Below are 22,422 nucleotides of genomic sequence, written 5' to 3'. Positions count from 1 at the left end.
ACATTCATCCAATATCCATCTTGAGAATACATAAAAGAAAATGAAGGAATAAAACAAACTGTCATATACAATAATATTTTAAAGGAATGACAAAAAAATTTAAATAAATAAATAAAAGAAGGATCAAAGAAGATCTGACAGTTTATGATGTACGCAGACAAACTGACAGTATCTGGAAGACTCATTTCTTTTTAACCTATTAATCTTGTGGTTAGATAACTTTCATTTTTACTTAAAGTGTATTTATGGTCAAAAATAAAAATGAAATATTCACTTGCACGCTGTGAATGTGAATGAACTACAAGTACCATCCCTACGGGGGTGAGTGAGTGCTCTCCTAGTCCAATATCAGAGGTGTGGGTAGACAATGTACTGAGAGTCTGCTGGATCCTGGAATTGCACCTGTGATTTGCCGATTGTGTGTGCAATGCTCTACAGACTGCAAAGTAAAATAAAAATAAATACACGTTTTACCATTTATTTTTTTAAAGGTGAACTTAGCCTTTTTAAATTCTATGACTTGTATTGACTATACCTTGTGAAAAGGCACTGTTGTGTCACAGAAGTCACACAGCCTGCCTTCTGAACTACAGGGGTGCTGAGAGTAGGAGTTTCAGGAGTCAGTGCTGGAATGATCGCCTGCAGTCAGCAAGCTGCTATTCCTTAGAAATGTAATCTAAAAAGCAGAGAAGAAGACACTGCAAAGCATGGAGGGAATCTAGGAACTTGCGGAACGAAATGGTCAGCAGACAGGCAGGACTCCACATAAAAGCATATTTTTCATGCAAGTTTATATTAGATTGTCAAAACTAACCTTGTTTTATTGCTTTTATGATGCTGATACTATGAAATGAAATTGTATTCGGTGACCACAGAACTCCTATAAAGAAGTATAGCCAGGGCTATTTTGGCTATTCTTCTCCTATGGATCACAGGAGTGCAGTTTTCTCTGTACTTCTGTGACCTGTTTTCACCCAAAAGCGTGCTAAAGCCGACATCACTCAGCTGGTCCAGGCTTGGGAAAGGATCCTGACTTTACAGTCAGGATCAGCCCAGATGCCCGGGCGGCAGCTGGCTGAGCGAGCCACTGAGAGACTAAGCCAGCCACTCCCGCCTCCTCCACAGCCATCCTTCTCTTTTAACACAGCAATGTTATGGGTGTTCACTAGTGGGATCTTAGTAAAAAACATGTTATGGGTGTTCACTAGTGGGATCTTAGTAACAAAAATGTTCAAAGACAGGCTATGGGTATATGGTTTGTACAATCTACAATCCATTACACAATTAGACTTGCATAGGTGTGCACCTTAAAGCTCAAAACACAGGTGTGTGTAATAAAATTTTTATAATATATATATATATATATATATATATATATATATATATATATATATATATATATATATATATATATATATATATATATATATATAGAATTTTAGCAGAGACTAGGGAATAAAATGTCAATTGCTGCAATATTTCATGTTGCACTGTATTTGCCCAGCAGTCTTTCAAATGCAATTTTTGAGGGGAATTTTTTTTATATTATAATATATATATATATATATATATTCCTTGGAACCCCAAACATATTTTTTATATATATAAAAAATATATGTTTGGGGTTCCAAGGAATTTTCTAGCAAAACATATTGATTTTAACTTAAGGAACAAGTGTCAGGAAAAGATTTAGACTTTAAGGGCCGGTTCACACAGCGAGGCGAGGCGACACGGCTCGCCTCGCCTCGCTCCCGCAAGTTGCCCCCGTTCTGTACAATGGAACCGTTCTGAGAGGAGCGACTCGAGTCGCTCCGACTCAGAAAAAAGGTTCCTGTACTACTTCGGGGCGACTTGCATTGACTTCTATACAGAAGTCCTCTGCAAGTCGCCGCTGAGCTCCCCGCAGGTCGCGGCGAGGTAAGTCGGAGACGCCTCGCTGTGTGAACCGGCCCTAAGAGTAACTTCCTGCATTTACATGTTGTTAAAAACTTGGCAGACTGCCTGCATTTTTTTTCTTTACACACAGAAGTGTATCCCTTTGATCCAGGAAGGAAGAGTTACAATGTTTCATGTTAAAAACTTGTCAGACTGCCCGGGATGTTTTCTACTTGTATAAAATAATCAGCAAACTCTGTTATAGAGATCGTCAGGGGGGTTGAATCGAGATCACAATTTAACAATTAATTGTGCAGCTCTAAAAATATAACTAACATACACACACACACACACACACACACACACATATATATCAAATACATTTTAAAATGTATTAAAAACAGGTCAGTAAAATAGTGGATGGTGTCAGTCAGTAAAGCAGTGGAAGTGTCCGTGGGGCAGTTGTTGGTGTCAATAGAGCAGTGGACTTTGCCAGTAAGGCAGAGATTGGTTTACGTTAATAATAATAATATAAGGATTAAATTATTATTATATTTTACTATAATAATTTTCTATAACCTTTTTTTTTTTTTTGGAGCAGCATTGGGGGGCTTTGGTGAAATATCAAGAGTGTAAACAGACCCCTGATGTCTCACTTTTGACATGGGGGGAAATGGACTGAGAACAGAGATTCCCCAATCCCTTTCTCTTCAGGCTCAGCTGCACCGGACAGTGAATGAATGGGAAATACTCTGAGCAACTTCCTGTTCATTCACAAATGGAAGAATCAAACTAGGTTTACTATGCTTCAGTTATGAATGAACACAGTGAGTGATCGGTACCAAACAGAAAAGGAAGGAGCCTGTAAATGACATTTACCAGCCCTTTCCCCACGCTCCATTCTGAAATATGCCCAGCAGCAGCCAGCAAAAGGAGGAGAGGAGGGAGGCCGCAAACGCTGCAGAGTGGGCGATACGGGGGGGGGGGTCAGGCAGCAGATGGTGATTGGGGTGCATATCTTTACAACAAATGTGGTGATTTAACCACCTCTCCTACTTCCAATACAGAATTTTGTGGTCCCACTCTTCATCTTTGTCGTTGATGGGAATCTCCTACTAAATCATGGGACTGAAAGTTTTTACCTCAAAACTGGTCAGCTGTGACATGCTTTGGGTAAAAAATGACCATGTGACGTGGTGTTAAAAAGGCATGTGGACATCATAAAATCAAGCTTGTTTTCACAGAAAGGGTTGCACTTTAATTTCTCCGCATGCTTTAGACAAAATGCCTGGTGAAGTTCTTTGAACAGTTTTGGTTGCTCTTCACTCCATAGCTATTTTGGCAAAGTGACACATGTGAAATGAGAGATTTTCGATATGGATAAATTTAGCTGTCCTCTAGAAAGAAAACACCTTTTAGATTTCTCTAGTAAAGCACAGGACACAATCTAATCAAAACAAAGCATTCTTGAGTCTCCCATTTACATCTCAGGCCTCACATACTATCTCTCTCCAGAATGCTTTTAAGAGCCTCTCAGCTACCTATCACTCTCCTCCCAACTCCTTTGCTCATCTCATAAAATCTTCTTCCACTTAAGATTTGGATGTTTGTGATCAGGAAGTACCTTAGGTTTTATCCCGACAAGGTCAGAGGGAAACAACAGCCATGGGTGTCAGGAGACATCTAAAATTTATTTTCCTGAAAGAAATGTACAGCACCATGTCCTGCATACGGCCCACTCATAAAACGTTTGTTGACCCCTGACCTTATAAATCAATCAAATTTACATTAGAACATGTCCTGTCAATAAGTTCAAAAAAAGTGACATTCACGTTCATGTTAACAGCTGGCTTTAGGATGAAAAGAGTGAATTCCATGATGGTCATCATGGCTGTGGTCCTACTTGTTGCACAAAATACTAGACAACGGACTTCGCTAAAGGACTTGTAAAGGCGGGGTTTTGTTTTAAATGTATTTTTTAACTTAAAAAGTGGAGGTCCGCCCACCACTGCAAAAATTAAAGGCCGGCAGCTACACATACTGCAGCTGTTGGCATTTAATAATAAGACACTTACCTGTCCTGGAGTCCAGCGACGTTGGCACCCTAGCTGATGTTTCCATCAGCTGTCGAGCGCTGCCGCCGCCACTGCGGGTGACGGAATCTGGCAGTGTAGCCTTACTGCTTCATGTCGGGAACCCCACCTGGGGGAGAGGAGGAGGGAGCCGAGTGGTGACGTCAATAGCCGTGGCTCCTGGAAGTGGGAACAGGATACCTGTCAAACGTGGCACATGAGGGGGGAGGAGACAAATGAGCAGAAGTTCCACTTTTGCTTTAAGATAAAAAAAAACCTTCTGTGTGTAGAAGCCTCCCCAGCACCTCCTAATGACTTACCTGAGCCCCAGCGATGTCCACGAGTGTCTTAGCTGTCCGAGACTTTTCTTCTGATTGACTGAGACACAGCAGAAGCGCCACTGGACCCCACGCTGCCAAATCAAAATCAGTTAGCTAATCGGGGGAGAGGGGGAGGGTCGGGGCTCTGTGAATGGACACACACAGCTGTGACTCAGCTCGGGTGCCCCCATAGCAAGCTGCTTGCTGTGGGGGCAATGAACAGCAGGGATGCGCCGAGAACAGGAGGAGCCGGGCTGCTCTGTGCAAAACCAACTGCCCAGAACAGGTAAGTATAACATGTTATAACATGTTTATTATTTATCGTTTTTAAACAAGATTTTACAATGGAAGGGGGGGTGGCTATCTGGCAACTATCACTGATACACTAAGCTCACATACGGAGGCGGAAGGAGGTGCTGGACGAAAGGGACGACAATAGTAGGCTGTGGCGCCCTATTCAAACTGCATACTCTGCTGTGGGGAATCAAGCAGGAGACGCAAGGAAGGGTGAGAGAGAGCAAATTATATATATATATATATATATATATATATATATATATATATATATATATATATATATATATATATATATATATATATATATATATATATATATATATATATATATATTTTTTTTTTTTTTTTATATTAATACATTTTTTGGGGGGGAGTTGCAGCTTATATTGTGACTCACAAATATTTCATGTATAAGTAATTGTATGTTATGTTTATGTTCACTGTTAGGAGTGGATATTTACTGTATTTTTTTGTGTGTGTATTCTTATTTTTACAATTAGCACAAAGTAAGATTTGATAGGTCGAGTGAATTAATTTTTCACACAGTACTAGCACTACTAGGTACTATCTATTTGGCAATTACGATTAACAGATTTATATGCACCTACTATTTTCTATAATTATATGTTTAAGTAGCAGCTAAAGATTTAGAGGATTTGATGTCAGCGTGGTGATGATACACTAAGTGAGCGGTTTAATTTTTGTGTATCCATTTGAAATATATAAGATTTTACAATGGCTTTAATGTGGTTTTAACTGCTCTAGGTTAAAAAACAAACAAAAAAACAAAACAAAACACAACCTTCTGTGTGCAGTGGCCCCCCTCAATACTCACCTGAGCCCCCTCACGATCCAGAGATGTGCACTATAGCGGAGCTTCCCTTGGGTCTCTCATTCCTCATTGGCTGAGACAGCAGCGGGAGCCACTGGCTGGAGCTGCAGCTCTATGTGTCCTATGAACACAGAGCAGGGCTTGGGAGTGAGCACACACCAGTGCCCTCAGAAAAAACTGCTTGCTATTGAGGGCACTGGCTGAAGAGGAGCCAGAAGCACCGGTGGGGGACCCAAAAAGGGGAGCATCGGGGCTGCACTGTACAAAACCACTGCACAGTGGTTGCATGTTATGTTAAAGAAAAAAATACATGCATTTTATTTTATTTTTTTATTGTGCATTTAGTTGTTTTTGTTCTAAGTGCAATAAACTAAAATTGGTTTTAATAAAAATTATGAATTGGGAAAAAAAAAAAAAAAAAAAAAAATGTATGTTAATCTAATGCTGGCCACACACTACTCAGTTCTGTGGCAATTTAGATGCTTTCAGTGACGTTGTTTCTTAATTTCCAGTAATGACAGAAAATGGTATGGGACCTGATCAGAGACACCCTCTAATGTTTTCCAACCTGAATTTTAGCATTTGGTCACATGGAACAAGGAAATTTGTGTTATTGGAAGCGGACTGAAATTGACAAAGCCACCATGTGTAGACAGCATTAGGGTCGGTTCACACTGGGACGACTTTTCAGGCGAATAGCCGCCTGACAAGTAGCATCCCGTTCTGTACAATGGAACCGTTCTAATCAGAGGGACACACAAGTCGCTCCAACTTAGAAAAAGGTTCCTGTACGACTTTGGGGGGCGACTTGCATTGACTTCTATAAAGAAAACGTTTTGCAAGACGCTGCGGCGGTTGTGCTGGAATTCGTGCTGCCTCAGTGTGAACCGGACCCAAGAGTCGACACAACACCACCAAAAAAAAAAAAAAAAGAAAATTTTGATTTTAGATGGAAAAAAAGGTCATGGTGTACAAGGTCTGAAATTGAATAAAGGGGGGAATCTGGAAATCAGCTGGAGAAATAAAATGCTACACCTCCTTTTAAAGCGGTTGTAAACCCTGGGGGGGAGAAAAAAAAAAAAACATGTAAAACAAAAGGCATAATGAGCCAGTATGCAATGCAGACTTTAGAACAAAGCCCTTCAGTGGCACTCGCACACCGCTGACATATTCCCGTGTTTTTTTCCCCGGGTTTGTGGGCTCCATAACGGCGATGCTGTCACTGTGCGTGGGAGCGCCCGTTTGCGGCATGGGCTCTGAAGGTCCGGCACGGTAAGCTGGACTTGCAGAGTGCATGCGCCGATGACGTCATTGGCTGCATGCACTCTGAATATCTCCTAAACAGTGCAAGTTTAGGAGATATTCACAGTACCTACAGGTAAGCCTTATTATGGCTTACCTGTAGGTACAAGTAAAAAAATAAGACTTTACTTCCACTTTATAATTAGAATACACGAGGAACAAGTTATAGATTATGCCCTGAAGCACTAGCAACTGCTAAAAAAAAAAAGACCAATGAATCACTATCTAGATTTATTTCCATAACTCTATAAAGATATTGCTGATAAATGGGAATTGGGTTGTTTATTAAAATACTCATACTTAAAGTTGAATGTTTCTAGGCAGAGAACATAAAAAAAGAAAATCCATCAATCAACGCCCATCTAAACACAACGCGAGTGCACAATGGCTGACCCAGGGTTAGCCAACAGCCTTTATAGTGACATCTGGCAAATATTTGACATTAGCAATTTTTGCCCCCTCATCCTTCCTTTCTTCCTGCTTTCATGACATCCCAAATACTAATAAAAAGTAAACATGCATGCAAGCAATAAAACCTAATGTTTGGCAAAACTATCCTTGAAAAGTAAAATGTGCAACAGTTTTCCCTGAATTCAGCCTCGACCCATCCCCCCCCCCCCCCCCCCCCAAAAAAAAAAAAACACAGAATAACTGGGCAGCACTACAAATCCAAACATAATAGGATCAACCAATACCTAAAGTACTGCCAGCTATTCTACTAATGGTATCCCATAGCCTTGAACATGGATGGAGGCCACATTATCCCAGTGACTTTCTTTATAAACCATTTACAATTGACCCTGGGTCCAATGCTTTGGCATTTTATTACTCTACGTTCACATCATGCAGATGCAACAGAGGATGTGGGCTGTTCCCACATGTAGGACAGCCTATTTAAAGTGGCTGTATACCCTTATTTTTAGGCAAGGCTTACCTGTAGGTAAAATTAATATCTTCTAAACCTGTATGGTTTAGGAGATATTCCCTTTGCATGCAGCCGCTGACGTTAGTGGCGCATGCGCTGTGAAGGTCCGGCAGACGTTGACCTTGCCAGAAAGAAGTCTCCCGCTCACGCATTTGCGTGAGTGATGACATTGCGGCTCCAGCCACTCACAGCGCTAGAGCCGCGAACCTGGAAGACACGCCGAGGGGAACCGTCAGCTCCCTTGGCGTGGACCAGGAACAGCTGCCGACGCCTCGTTCTAAGGTAAGCATTTCATAATGAGCTAGTATGCAATACTCATACTAGCTCATTATTCCTTTTGCCTTACAGGTTTAAAAAAATAAAATAATTTTTTTAAAGATTTGTGCGGTTATACAACTGCTTTAAATGAACTGCCCTACGTGCAAGAAACACACAAAATAATTCCCTGACCATTTTGTAAAATTTTAGCACCAAACCGCATGGTGCTCCAGAATCAAGCCTTTTGATTTGATTTGGCAGATGTGTTGGTGCCATTAGCCTCCTGCTGACCATTCACAGTAAATACTCTGAGCGAGTGGCAGGTGTAACAGCTCCCAGGTTTGGGGCGTGCGCCCCCTGCTGTTATGGGACACAACACATGTTTGGCAGTAGCTTTCAGCCAATGATTTTGGCTGAAACCTGCTGATTGGCTGTGTCCAATCATACACAGTGTGTGTTTGATTGTGTTTACAAGCATTAAAAGAAAAAAGGTTAGATTAGTAAGTAAACGACCAGCTGAGTGATGCAAGCCGACAGTGGACATCAGTCTGCTGTTGGCAGCATACTGGTCACAGGAGTGCAGAACAAAGTACACTCTCTTGTCCCACTGGAGAAGTAGGGCCAAAAGAGATCTGAAAATTAATGTCACTGCCACGCATCTGCTAAAGGGTAGCACATTTCTGTGCGTGTCAGGAAAGCAGGTGATCTTGCATACGTTCCAAAAAACTCAAAAATATAAACATAGGCTTAAAAAGACTGATGCAAGATAAGTAAAGCGATAGTAAAGGCTTATTTTTTTAGGGGGTTAAATATAACAAACACGTTATACTTACCTGCTCTGTGCAGTGGTTTTGCATAGAGCAGCCCAGATCCTCCTCTTCTCGGGTCCCTTCCTCCTGCTGAGTGCCCTCACAGCAAGCAGTTTGCTATCGGGGTACCTGAGCCGCTGCTCTGTGTGTGTCAAGGCTGGGCTCGGCCCTTCCTTCTCTGAGCTGGCCACTCAGCTATCGGGTAATTTCCAGCTCCTATCTCTCCACAGTTACTCAGCTGTTGTTCATATCCTGCTTGTTAGTCCTGCCTACTTAAGCCGCCCGGTCCAGCGTGTCTCTGCCTTCGCCTTGGTCAACATCACAAGAAACATCTCCTGTGTTCCCGTTTAAAGGCTGGCTTTGCTGACATCCCTTCTGGCTCCAGATCCTGCTTGCTGGCTTGGCTGACAATCTGTTCTGGTTACTGAACTTTTGCTATGTTTTGACTACGTTTGTTCGTTTTACTTTTATTATTAACCACTTGAGATCCACGCTATAGCCAAATGACGGCTACAGCGTGGATCTCCTTTGCCGGGACTACGTCTATTGACGTTGTCCCGTGCACGAGCGGCCTGTGCGCCCCCTGAGGGGTGCGCGCGGTGCACTCTGTGATCGGCAAGTCCATGAGACTCGCCTGATCACCGATCCGTGCAAGGGGTCGATCCCGACCCCTTATCACGTGATCAGCTGTCAGCCAATGACAGCTGATCATGTGATATAATGGAGCCGGTAATCGGCTATTATTCCTCCTCGCGCTGAGCATCAGTCCCGATCACGGCCAGCCCTGCTAGTGCCCACCTGCCCCCTGCCAGTGCCCACCTGCCCCCTGCAGTGCCAAATGTTTAAAAAGTAAGTGCCCCCCGTCAGTGCCACCCAGCAGTGCCCACAATCTGCCTCAAAGGTGCTGCACCCCAGTGCCACTTATCCGTGCCCATCAGTGTCATCTACCAGTGCCCAGCAGTGCCGCCCATCAGTGCCCAGCAGTGCCACCTATCAGTGCCCATCAGTCCCATTTATCAGTGGTACCTATCAGTGCCCATCGGTGCCGCCTTATCTGTGCCCATCGGTGCCCACCAGTGCAGCCCATCAGTGCCCACCAATGCAGCCCATCAGTGCCGCCTAATCAGCGCACTTCAATGAAGGAGAAAAATGACCCGTTTGCAAAATTTTATAACAAACTATTAAACATGATTTTTTTTTTTTGCATTTTTTTTGTTTGTTTAGCAAAAAATAAAACTCCGAGCTGTAACTAAATACCACCAAAAGAAAGCTCTATTTGTGGGAAAAAAATGATAAAAATTTCATTTGGGTACAGTGTTGTATGCCCGCGCAATTGTCATTCAAAGTGCATCAGCGCTGAAAGCTGAAAATTGGTCTGGGACTGAGGGGGGTTTAAGTGCCCAGTAAGCAAGTGGTTAAACAAGCGTGATTTAACTGTACTTCTGTCTTGGTCTGATTTAATGGTTTCTAACAGTGTATCCATTCAGACAAGGAGCTGCAGGCCCAGTCCACCCCTGATAGCTCATTCGCTTTGATCAACAGCAGCGAGAACTAATGGCGCCCACTGCTGTCTCAGCCAATGAGGAGGGAGAGTCCAGGACAGCTGAGCCTCTTGTACAACATTGCTGGATTGATAAGGGCTCAGGTAAGTATTAGGGAGGCTGAGGGGGGAGCTGCACACAGGTTTTTTTTTCCTCATACATAGAATGCATTAAGATAAAAAAAAATAAAAAATCTTCTGCCTTTACAACCACTTTAAATATTTATTCAATGACAACAAACTGAGCCTACTCTTCTCCACGTCCACCCAAACCATTGTTAAAAAGTAATTTGGATACATTTGTTTTGTTTTTTTTATTTAAATCAGTTTTTTTTTTAAATAAAATTTATTTTAGTAAAATGCTTTTGGAGTAAAAAAATCTATCTAAAGATAGTTTTCTATTTAAAATACATGATTAATTTAGTTTATTCAGCATGAAATGGATCTTAATTATGTTGCATGAGGCTGTATATTCTTCAATATTTACATTTTTGCTAAACACATTTAATAAATCCAAGCTCTGCAAGCTGATATAACACGCACTGGCAATGTTATTGATTTAAATAAAAGAATACGAGTAGTTTGTCAACTATGTGGGTCGGTTCTGATATCGCTGCTTTACTAACCTGACAGCTTATTATTCTAAATAGGAAATCTTCATTTTGCTTGCAAATATTAAAGATTCTAACTACCAGCAATTTAAAGAGCACCTGTCATTTCAGATCCATCATCGCAGCGCCTGTTAGTGGGCATTCACTCACCTTGTTGTCCCTGCCGCATCACCAGCCGTCCCATTAAAGTGAATGTGACTGTCGGTGAGTCAACAGCAGGTCAGAGGAGGAGCCCCTGCAGGACAGAGATAACAGTTGCTCTTCAAAAATTATGATTTAAATAGACTTGATTTATCGTTGCGATCACCATTTACATATGTGTGCCGGACTTTTAAAAAAAAAATTGGCACTAGAATTATTATTGCTTTTGTTTGGATGTTCGCAATGATTCGTGTGCAGAATTTTTTATTATTATAATACAGGGTTTATATATGTATGCATTTGCATCTGCGCAAAAGCACAGAGTGCTTTGACTTTTTTTTTTTTCCCTTTTATTTAATTTGAGTAAAGAGCAAATGACGTAAACACTTTACCATGTGATCAGCTGTGTCCAATCACAGCTGATCACGTGTCCAAACACAGCTAATCAAATGCAGGTTATTGGTATTTCTTTCCTCAGTGCTGTCACTGTCTGAGGAAAGGAATGCTGATAACTGGCTTTACCATGACAGGGGATATTTACATCAGGGCACTGATCATCAGTGCAGTATCATCAATGGAGAAGAAAAATTACTTATTTACAAAATTTTCTCTTTTTTTTTTTTTTAGCAAAGTGTAAAATGGGTACAGTATTGCATGACTGCATTTCCTTGCAGAAGGCACTATAATCTCAAAATATGTTAATAACCAGCCAGAGATAGTGTTTAGGTGATGACGGTCTATCAGGGAAGTCTGGTCCACAGTCATCATGCACTTTCAGAAAATGCCTGACTTGAACTCATCATTGCACATCCATTACATATGCATGTACGGGACACCCCATACATCACATACAAGCACATGGACTGGATGCAAGAGGTGGATCAACAGGAGGAGTGTGCCAGGACAGGAATATGTGTATCATCTCTGCTTCCTTTCACCACTCTGCAGATCATAGATGAGAAGAGGGTACAGCAGTGGAGCAGATGAGGGTACAACAGTGGGGAAAATGAGCAGGAGGGGTTCAGAGGTGGGAGAGATGAGAAGGGGGTTCAGCATTGGGACAGATGAGCAGGGGGTACAGTGATGGGCCAGATGAGAAGGGAGTTACAGTGGTGGGACAGAAAGCATGGAGGTAGAATGGTGGGGTACATGTGAAAGGAAGTGTATTGGTGGGACAGATGTGTAGGGGTTCCAATGGTTGGGCAGGGAGGTTACAGAGGCGAGACAGATGTGCAGGAGGTATGTGCAGATGAGAATGGGGGTTACAGTGGTGGGGCAGATGAGAATGGGGGTTACAGTGGTGGGGTAGTAATCTGAGGTGTGAAGGTGCAGGAATTGGGGCTCATCTGAGATGTGAGAGTCAAAACTCGTTTACAGCATTTACTTTATGAAAAATTATTTTCATGATTGAGAGTGTGAAGTTGGCATTTTGTTTTGTTATAAAATCGGCAATTTCTTTGAAAACATTATTTCGGCACACTATGCTCAAAAGTTTGCCCACCCCTGGCCTAGAGGGAGATTGCTATGATTTGCCATCGCTATATTACGGAGCTAAATCACTTATATTAGGAATCATTTGAAAAGCATTGATTTAACAGATAGAATATACACATTGTATATGAGAAATGCAAGATATTTTTATGTATTGTTGTTGTTGTGTGGTCCTTCAGGATCGCTGGGCTTTTTCTGATCCACTACCTGGCTTAGTTGCATGGTGAAACATTTGGGAGCCCCTGGCGGATGAGGAGACCGTCCTTCTCCTTGATATCCGTCCGATGTAATCCATTATTTATGGGCAGGAGGCCACACAAATTTCATTGAAAGTGTGACAGCGCTGACAATTGGCCTGGGCAGGAAGGGGAGAAAGTGCCCGGTAGGCGAGTGCATGCGTGTGTGTGTGTGTGTGTGTGTGTGTGTGTGTGTGTGTGTGTGTGTGTGTGTGTGTGTATATATATATTTTTTTTTTTTTATCTATGTTTTTATATTAGAAAAACTGCTACACAAATTGCCACACCCACCATTTTATTCCTATTTGGAGGGTTCTAAGTAGCTTTCTAGCAGAAGCCATAGGTGCCGATTATTCTAGGCATATCAGAATCGCCCTGGGGGTGAGGTGGGTAATACATATAAGCCGGGTGTGCTGCACCTTCAGGAATCCAGGAGAGAGAAGCTGCCAGTGACAGATCTGCAGTCCTGAGCCATAAAGGGGACACCCATGTCTGTACGGACAGGTAATAATAAGAAGCTCAGTATCAGTACACAGTACAGAAGATCATACAATACACGGAGTACACACAGCGGTACCATCCCCCGTCCACACACAAAACTCACCATGGTTCTACAGATCCACTCAGCCACATCACACTTCCAGGAGAGTCGCTGCCGTGACGTCACCTCCGCCTCTTGTTATTGGAAAATGACCATTACCAGCTTTCCAATCAAACATGTCCCCGGCGGCCATTTTCCTGTAGCCTACAAGTCCCTGTCATCCACACGTGTGCTGAGCTCTGACAGACGGCTCCTGCACTGCAGACACTTAGTACCGCTTCTTCCCCCTCACACTTCACCCTGCTCACGGTTGCTATGTGAGGTGACGTCACTGTAATTAGAATTCCCATTGGCTGGGAGGAGACCGCGCTGTTTTTGTGGATCCGGAAGAGAGAAGTTGCTGTGGTCAGTGAGGTAGGAGAGTCTCCTCAGAGGATTATAATGCGGACCTGTGTTCGGGGTTATTATACATGGCACCCCGGCACCCCTCTGCTCACTTAGTGAGAAGTGTCTGGAGCGCAGCCAATCAGCTTCTACATTTTTCTAAGCTATGTGGGAATAAAAATGAAAGGCAGGAGCTGATTGGTTGCTATGGACAATGGCAGCAGGTGAGATAGAACTGATCTCACTTTGTATTAATCACTTCAACACCAGCCACTTTCACCCCATTCCTGTCCAGATCAATTTTCACTTTGAATGACAATTGCGCGGTCATGGAACACAGTACCCATATGACATTTTTTATCTTTTTTTTTTTTTTGACAAACAGATTTTCTTCTGGTGATGTTTAGTCATCACTGGGTTTTTATTTTTTGCTAAACAAATGAAAAAAGGCTGATTGAAAAAAAAAACAAAAAACATTTTCCTTCATTTCTGTTAACCACTTCGCGCCCGCACTATAGCCGAAAGACGGCTCCAGTGTGGATGCTATCTGCCGGGGAGGCGTCCCTGGACATCCTCCTATATACTTCCGCAATGCGCGCTCCTGAGAGCACGCATCGGGGAAGTTCTGTGCTGGACCCTTGGACACAGCCAATCACAGATTGCTATAAACGGCCGTTTACAGCGTGATCGGCGTGTCCAATGAGATATGATCTCATATGTAAACATATGAGATCATCTCTCAGCACCGCTCTGTGTGAGGAGGGAGAGATGAATGTCTGCAGCGTCCGTAAGTTACAAAAAAAAAAGTAAAATAAACTGCCATCTGCCCCCAGTGCCACCTGTTAGTGCCATCTGTCCCCAGTGCCACCTGTGGTCAGTGCTATTTGTCCCCAGTGCCATCTGTCATCAGTGTCATCAGCGCCACCTGTCAGTGTCACGTGTCATCAATGCCACGTATCAGTGCCATCTGTCATCAGTGTCACGTGTCATCGATGCCACGTATTAGTGCCATCTGTCATCAGTGCCACGTATTAGTGTCACGTGTAAGTGCCACCTGTCATCAGTGCCACATATTAGTGCCATCTGTCAGTGTCACGTGTCATCAATGCCCCGTATTAGTGGCATCTGTCATCAGTGCCATCTGTTATCAGTGTCACGTGCCATCAGTGCCACGTATCAGTGTCATTGTCCTGGTGCTCCAGGGCCTTCAAAAGTGTAATAGGTAGTCAACAAGTTAGATGTGTAATTTATGCTCCTAGAACACCTGATGGCGCTCCCTGCATGTTGGGCCTCTCTATGTGGCCAGGCTGTGAAAAAGACCCACACATGTGGTATCATAATACTCAGGAGGAGTAGCAGAATGTATTTTGGGGAATTATTTGTGGTATACACATGCCATGTGAGAGAAATAACCTATTACAATGACAATTTTGTGGAAAAAAAAATAAAAAATATAAATCTTCATTTTGCAAAGAATTGTGGGAAAAAATGACAACATCAAAAACCTCACTATGCCTCTTACTAAATACCTTGGAATATCTACTTTCCAAAAAGGGGTCATTTGGGGGGTATTTGTACTTTCCTGACTTGTTCGGGTCACAAGAAGCGAGATAGACCACCAGTACATCAGATGTGATCAATTTATTAGGATTCACACCACAGCTTGTAGACTCTCTAACTTTCACAAAGACCAAATAATATCCACTAATTTGGGTTATTTTTACCAATGATATGTAGCAGTATAAATTGTGGCCAAAATGTATGAAGAAAAATTAATAATTTGCATAATTTTATAACAAAAACAAAGAAAAATGCGTTTTTTTTTCAAAATTTTCAGTCTTTTTTCATTTATAGCGCAAAAAATAAAAACCCCAGAGGTGATCAAATACCACCAAATGAAAGCTCTATTTGTGGGAAAAAAAGGACAAAAATTTAATTTGGGTACAGTGTTACATGACTGAGTAATTGTCATTCAAAGTGTGAGAGCAACGAAAGCTGAAAATTTGGTCTGGGCAGGAAGGGGGCGAAAGTGCCCAGTAGGCAAGTGGTTAAACAATTTTGCAAATAAATAGTTTTTCTTCTCCAGTGATGGGCGCTGACAAGCCGCTATGATAAGGCGACACTGATGGGGCTGCACTGATTATCTGTGGAAATGTCCCCTGTAACTGGAACGCTGCCTCTGTACACTGACAGTGCTGAGGAAAGGAAACGCAGAGAACCTGCATTTGTTTACATGCGATCAGCTGTGATTGGATACAGCTGAGCACATGGTAAAGAGCCAATGTTATTGGACGCAGCTGAGCACATGGTAAAGAGCCAATGCTACTGGACGGAGCTGAGCACGTGGTAAAGAGCCAATGTGTCCGAAGGACCCAGCTCACCACTGATTGCCGCGCTGCGTGCCACGATGTGCAGGATGTCACATGCTATCCAGTCAGAACAACAGAGGTGTTAAAGTAAAATTAACCTTTTTTTTTTTTTCATTTTGGATAGAGAAAGGGGTCCCCTGTCAGTTCTTTTTGCCATCCGTGTGCTGTAGGTGAGACTTCTCACTTCCTGTCCCATAGCCAAAACAGGAAGTGAGTGAGTCCCTGGTTGTCACTAGAACTAGTTGTCCCCATTGGAATATTTCCCCTCTATTACTATTCTGATGTCATTTTCTTTTACTTTCACATTTTAATGATGAAGGTGAACAGGACACAGAGAGGGTGAGTCTCAGTAATACAAACTGGCTGGTGTTCTAATCCTTCTCAATTCTATCCAAAACTAAAAACTAAAAGTTTTGCTTTTAGACCCCTTTCACACGGGGGCACTTTGCAGATGCTACAGCGATTAAATATAGCGCCTGCAAAGCGCCAGAAAGAGCCGCTCCTCACACTCCAGTGTGAAAGCCCGAGGGCTTTCACACTGGAGCGGTGCGCTGGCAGAACGGTAAAAAAAAGTCCTGCTAGCAGCATCTTTGGAGCGGTGAAGGAACGGTGTGTAAACCGCTCCTGGCCATTGAAATTGGAATTGGGCAGCGCGGCTATACCTCTGGCAAAGCTCTGCTGCAGCGGCGCTTTGCAGTGGTTTTAACCCTTTCTCAGCTGATAGCAGGGGGGTAAAACTGCCCCACTAGCGGGCGAATACTGCTACTAAAACGACGGTAAAGCGGCGCTAAAAATAGCATCTAAGGGGCCTTAGTTGTACTTTAATCCCCCCTCCCCCAATGTGTTCCTGCAAAGCTGTGTATTCCTCTGATTACAGTATACACATATCCACATACAGCGGGATCCTGAAGTGATATTTTTATAAAAATCATTTTTTTCAGTTAAAATGAAATTTTACCTAACCACTTTCTGCCAAGTCACATACCTGTACTTCATGTCATTTGACTTCAAGTGGTTGTACCGGAATTACGTCTGAAGCTGAGGCTCCCTTGTAATAACCGATGCAGCTAAGCAGCTGCTCAATTGTTATCACAAGCAGCAGAAGGGGACCCCCCCCCCACCTTTCCTGCCTGAGCGACCAGCCGACACATCCCCCGGCTGGACGGGGACCCAAAGAAAGCCGGTATCGGCTTTGATCGGGTCTCGAATGTAGTAACTTGGAAGCGACGTCTTGACATCACTTTGTGTTTACTGGAATTTTAAAGGCACCAGTTCTAAAAGAAAAAATATTCAAAAACAAAGATCTTAGCATTTTGAATGCAAAGGAGGGATTTAGGGAAAAAAGGATATCAATTTTGTTTGGGTGCAACGTTGCACGACCGCGCAATTGTCAGTTAAAGCGACTCCGATTTTTATTTTATTTTTTTATACCAAAAATATGTAGAAGGATATATATCAGCCTAAACTGAGAAAAAAATCACTTTAAAAAAAAAAAATGGGGATATTTATTATAGCAAAAAGTACAAAATATTGTGTTTTTTTTTTTTCAAAATTTCCGCTCTTTTTTTGTTTATAGCGCAAAAAATAAACAGAGGCGATCAAAATGCCACCAAACGAAAGCTCTATTTGTGGGGAAAAAAAGGATGTCAATTTTGTTTGGGTACAGCGTTACACGACTGCGCAATTGTCAGTTAAAACGACACAGTGCCGAATCGCAAAAAATGGCCTGGTCATTCAGCAGCCAAATCTTCCAGGGCTGAAGTGGTTAATATTACTTAATGTTTCTTAAAACACCTTTTTGAAGTCCAGATCTATGTTAGAGTATAACTAAAGGTAAACTTTTTTTTTTTTCTTTTAAGATTTGGGTAGAGTGGTAAAGGGTTAAAGGAATGATATTCTCTCACTTTTTCAATTGAGTCTACAGGACAGGAAGATAAGGGAAATTATCCCTAATGGGACACAGATAGGGAAAAAAGTCCCCTTTTCTAAGCAAAATGGGAATAAAAAAATTGGCTTTAGATTACTTTAATGATTATAGAGATGCATTGATTGGTGTCTGCCTAGACTGCAGCTTTAAACAAAGAGAAAAGTGAAAAGATTGCAGCCTAGTTTGTATCTGTTCCAGGGATCTGTCAGGCCTTGTTATTTATCGATAATAACCTAATAAACATGGGAAAATGTTTGATTGTGATCTTCCAGTGTGGATTGTGTCAACTAGTCTCTTTGAAATATTCGAGTTTAACCACTTGAGGACCAGCATTTTACACCCCCTTCCTGTCCAGTCTATTTTTCAATTTTTGGAGACCAAGCATTCTTCTGGTGGTATTTAACAACTACTATTTTTTTTTTGTTTGTTTGTTTGCTTTTTAAAGTGGACCTTTAGTCATTTTTCAACTTTCCATCTATTAAATCTTCTGCTTTTGTTGTTTTAACTTTGGATAGTAAAACATTTTTTTTTCTGCCAGTAAATACCTTATACAGCCCACTTCCTGTTTCTTGTCTGGTAAAAAAGCTTACAGCTCTCTCTCTATCTCTCACTCTCAAGAGAGTTTGCCAGGAAGGGAGCAGGGATGAATCATAAGAGGGCCAATGAGAGCTGCAGAGCTGGAAGTGTGTCTGTGTAAATCCAGGAAGTGTACAGGCTGCAGCTTTAGCTGCCCACAGTTAAGATGGATGCAGCCAGACTCAGTGGAGGGAGATTTCTGCAGCATATTTGGCAAGTTCAGAATCACATTATATATAAAATAATATGCAAAATGTTTGGAGGGAAGCTTTCGGATGGCAAAGATGTTTTTATTACATATTATGTGAGCAGACTGCAGTCCCTCTTTAATATAAAAAGAAAAAAATACCAACAACTAAAAAAATAAAAGTTTCCCTTACTTTCTGTTGACAAATAAAATGCCATCACAGAATAAAACCCCAAGGTGATCTCAAAGTGAATGGATGAGGAGGTGGGGGAGGGGAAGTTGAATGGCATTATCTCTTCCTCCTATTCACAGAACTAGATGCATTGTGTGATAGTAGTACAATGAGTCCTATGAATGGAGGAAAGGGCAGATGGGGGCAGGCAAGCAATGCAACTTTTGTGAGTAGCAGCAGCTCCTGTTATCCTCTATAGCAGGCGGAATCTCAGGGCAGGATCTGGCTGCAGTGAAGGAGCAAGATTTTTATCAGAAGCCGCCTCCTGTAGGTTTTAAGTTATTAAAGCGGGAGTCCACCGGGACTCCGCGTTTTTTTTTTTTTTTTTTAAAAGCCAGCAGCTACAAATACTGCAGCTGCTGACTTTTAAAATAGTGACACTTACCTGTCCAGCACGCCCGCGATGTCGGCACCCGAAGCCGATCTCTAGATCGTCTGTAAGGTGCTGCCGCCGCCATCTTGGGTATGGGAATCAGGAAATGGAGCCTTTCGGCTTCATTTCCCGGTTCCCTACTGCGCATGCGGGAATCGCGCTGCGCAATAAGGACGGTCCCCGCTGCCTCTGGGATCTGTGTGTTTCCCAGCAGGCAGCGGGGCACTTGCGGAAAGGGGCGTAATCTACGCCCCTTTCCGCAGAGAGCTATCCCGGAAGTGGGTGCAGAATACCTGTACTGTACAGGTATCTGCACCCCCTCCCCCCTGAAAGGTGCCAATTGTGGCGCCGGAGGGGGGGAGGGTTCCGATGAGCGGAGGTCCAATTTAGGGTGGACCTCCGCTTTAAATATATACAAGGATTCTTGAGGTTTTTTTTTACCTTCCTTCAGGCATTATAACTGTATAAAGCTAGCCTTAAAGTAGTAGTAGAGGCTAAAGGTTTTTTACCTTAATGGATTCCCTGTATTAGGGTAAAAAAAAAATCCTGAGCCCGATCTTGAGCCAGCACTGAGCCCTAGAGCAGCACCACTACTCTCACTCTGTCTTCACAGGGACTGAGGCTGCATCGAGAACTATTGGCTCCTGCTGCTGTCAGGGAAATCCTGTGAGGAGGGAGAGGGGGGCGGGGCCAAGTCACACTTGTGCCACCATAGGAACAGGCATTACACAGATAAGAGGAGGAGCCGAGAGTGCTGGAAGGGGATCCCAGGATTGGGGTCACTCTGCGCAAAACCATTGCCACACAGCAGGTCAGTTTACCATGTTTGTTTTAAAAAAATAAAAAATAAAAATAAAATAAACCTTTACTATCACTTTAAGGCCTCATGCACGTGGGTATGCGCCAAATATGTTGCCAGAAATTGGCAAAAATGAAAGCCTCTAATATTGTGTTATTTGCGCGGCCCCTAGCACTGGCATTTTGTCTGCCCATGTGCATGATCCCTAAGTCTTAACCACTTCAGCCCCGGAAGTATTTACCCCCTTCCTGACCAGAGCATTTTTAGCGATTTGGCACGCGTTGCTTTAACTGACAATTGCATGGTCGTGCGACGTGGCTCCCAAACAAAACTGACGTCCTTTTTTCCCACAAATAGAGCTTTATTTTGGTGGTATTTGATCACCTCTGCGGTTTTTATTTTTTACGCTAGAAACAAAAACAGAGTGACAATTTTGAAAAAAAACGCATTATTTTTAACTTTTTGCTATAATAAATATCCCCCAAAAATATATATAAAAAAAACATTTTTTTCCCTCAGTTTAGGCCAATATGTATTCTTCTACATCTTTTTGGTAAAAAAAAATCGAAATAAGCGTTTATTGATTGGTTTGCGCAAAAGTTATAGCGTCTACAAAATAGGGGATAGTTTTTATTAATAATTTTTTTTTTTTTTTTACTAGTAATGGCGGGGATCAGCAATTTTTATCGTGACTGTGACATTTTGGCGGACACGTCGGACTATTTTGACACATTTTTGGGACCATTGGCATTAATACAGCGATCGATGCTCTAAAATTGCATTGATTACTGTAAAAAATTTCACTGGCAGTGAAGGGGTTAACCACTAGGTGGCAGTGTAGGGGTTAGTTGTTCCTAGGGGCCTGTTTCTAACTGTATGGGGGCTGTGTGTGACACCACACTGATCACTGCTCCCAATGACAGGGAACAGACGATCAGTGTGCTGTCACTAGGCAGAACAGGAAGATGCTGTTTACATCGGCATCTCCCCGTTCTTGAGCTCCATGACACGATCGCGGGCATCTCCACGGCGATCGAGTCCGCGGGACCCATGATCATGGAGCTCTCGGCAGGTACATTACTTTGCCCAGCCGTGCCATTCTGCCGATGTATATTTACAGGAGCCGGTCGGCAGTTAGCCAATAAAGGGTATTACTACAAACATTCTGCATTATAAAATAACAATAAAACCCCTATAATTTTTCATTTCTGAGGTGAACAAATTGAGTGTCAATCCAGTACTTTGCATGCAAAACCATATCCAAACCATGCTAGGACTCCACCATATTCAGTGAAGCTTCCTGATGACATTTTAAAACGAAATGTACGTTGAGGCGCACTTCCGGTCACATCACTTCCGGGTCCCCTTGGCTTTCCCAGTGTCGGGACCAGGCACTTTTATGTTTTGTATTTTTTTTATAATAAACAGTATCATGCTATTGGCTCCGCCCCCTTTTTATTTTGCTTTACTGTGATGTTGCGGAGGAGAGGAGCACTTTGGATACACTTTAAAGAAGTGGCATAAAGGATTCAAGACCCACCACACAGGTGTTTTATTGATCTTCTTTTTAATTAAAGGGGTCATATCTTTCTGGTGAGTGGACATCCAACTGAGCACTCCTGGGGGGTGATTCTGAATACAGTTAGTTGGTGATGGTCTCCCACTATTTTACGTGAAGATTGAATATAGATTTGTTGAATATTTAAAAAGGACACTCTGATCATTTATTTTATGTGTGCTTAATTCATCCAACAATTTTTCACTTTTTTCCAATAAAGATTTTTATTGAATTTTCAAAAGTAAAACAAGAATATTCCAGTTACATATTGAAACTGTGTTGTCATAAAAATACCTATATAGGATACCAAAATAAAGAAGAAATGCGTAAAGTTACCATCAAATACTATAATCAAACTAGAAACTCCGAGACTCAGTTCACACTGGGGCAACTTGTCAGGTGACTTAGCCGCCTGACAAGTCGGGCTCCATTCTGCACAATGGAACCGTTCTAATAGGAGCGACACAAGTCGCTCTGACTTAGAAAAAGGTTCCTGTACTACTTTTGGGGTGACTTCAGGCCACTTGCATTGACTTCTATACAGAAGTCATTTTGCAAGCCGCTGCTGAAGTCAAGTGCAGGTCGCCTGAGGTAGTCGCGCTGCAAGCCGTGCTGCCTCAGTGTGAACCGACCCTTAAGGTGTTTAAACATTTATATAATCCCTATTTACCACAAAGGGAACTCGCTGTAAACGAGGGATTGTAGATTAATGTATTAGAAAGCAGAGGAAGGAAAGGAAGAGGCAGGAAAGGGAAGATGGTTGGAAG

The 22,422-nt window shown here is 42.4% G+C and overlaps 2 protein-coding genes across 4 annotated transcripts in view; one reads left to right on the top strand and one right to left on the bottom strand.

The window, feature by feature from the left end:
- The window catches only part of TMEM167A (transmembrane protein 167A), a 52,601-nt gene extending 39,163 nt beyond the window's left edge, over nt 1–13,438 (bottom strand). The window contains exon 1 of one of the 2 annotated variants that reach the window (XM_077462446.1): nt 13,314–13,438. In XM_077462446.1, the coding sequence (XP_077318572.1) occupies nt 13,314–13,316 (3 nt within the window). In that variant the 5' untranslated portion in view covers nt 13,317–13,438. Of the gene's footprint in view, nt 1–13,000; nt 13,023–13,313 lie in introns of those variants that run through there. The other variant, XM_077462447.1, reaches the window with a different exon arrangement.
- A 77-nt stretch (nt 13,439–13,515) lies between these two features.
- Nucleotides 13,516–22,422, top strand: part of XRCC4 (X-ray repair cross complementing 4) — a 577,202-nt gene continuing 568,295 nt past the window's right edge. Inside the window, exon 1 of one of the 2 annotated variants that reach the window (XM_077462443.1) lies at nt 13,516–13,664. The gene's annotated coding sequence lies outside the window, so the exon portion shown is untranslated. The remainder of the gene's footprint in view (nt 13,665–22,422) is intronic. The other variant, XM_077462445.1, reaches the window with a different exon arrangement.

The sequence above is a fragment of the Lithobates pipiens genome, unplaced genomic scaffold (assembly GCF_037356315.1).
Source record: "Lithobates pipiens isolate NorthernLeopardFrog02 unplaced genomic scaffold, aLitPip1_a1.2 Scaffold_3, whole genome shotgun sequence".
NCBI classification, from domain to species: domain Eukaryota; kingdom Metazoa; phylum Chordata; class Amphibia; order Anura; family Ranidae; genus Lithobates; species Lithobates pipiens.
Note: the sequence above shows the minus strand (reverse complement) of the source record. Positions and strands in the feature narration are given on the sequence as shown.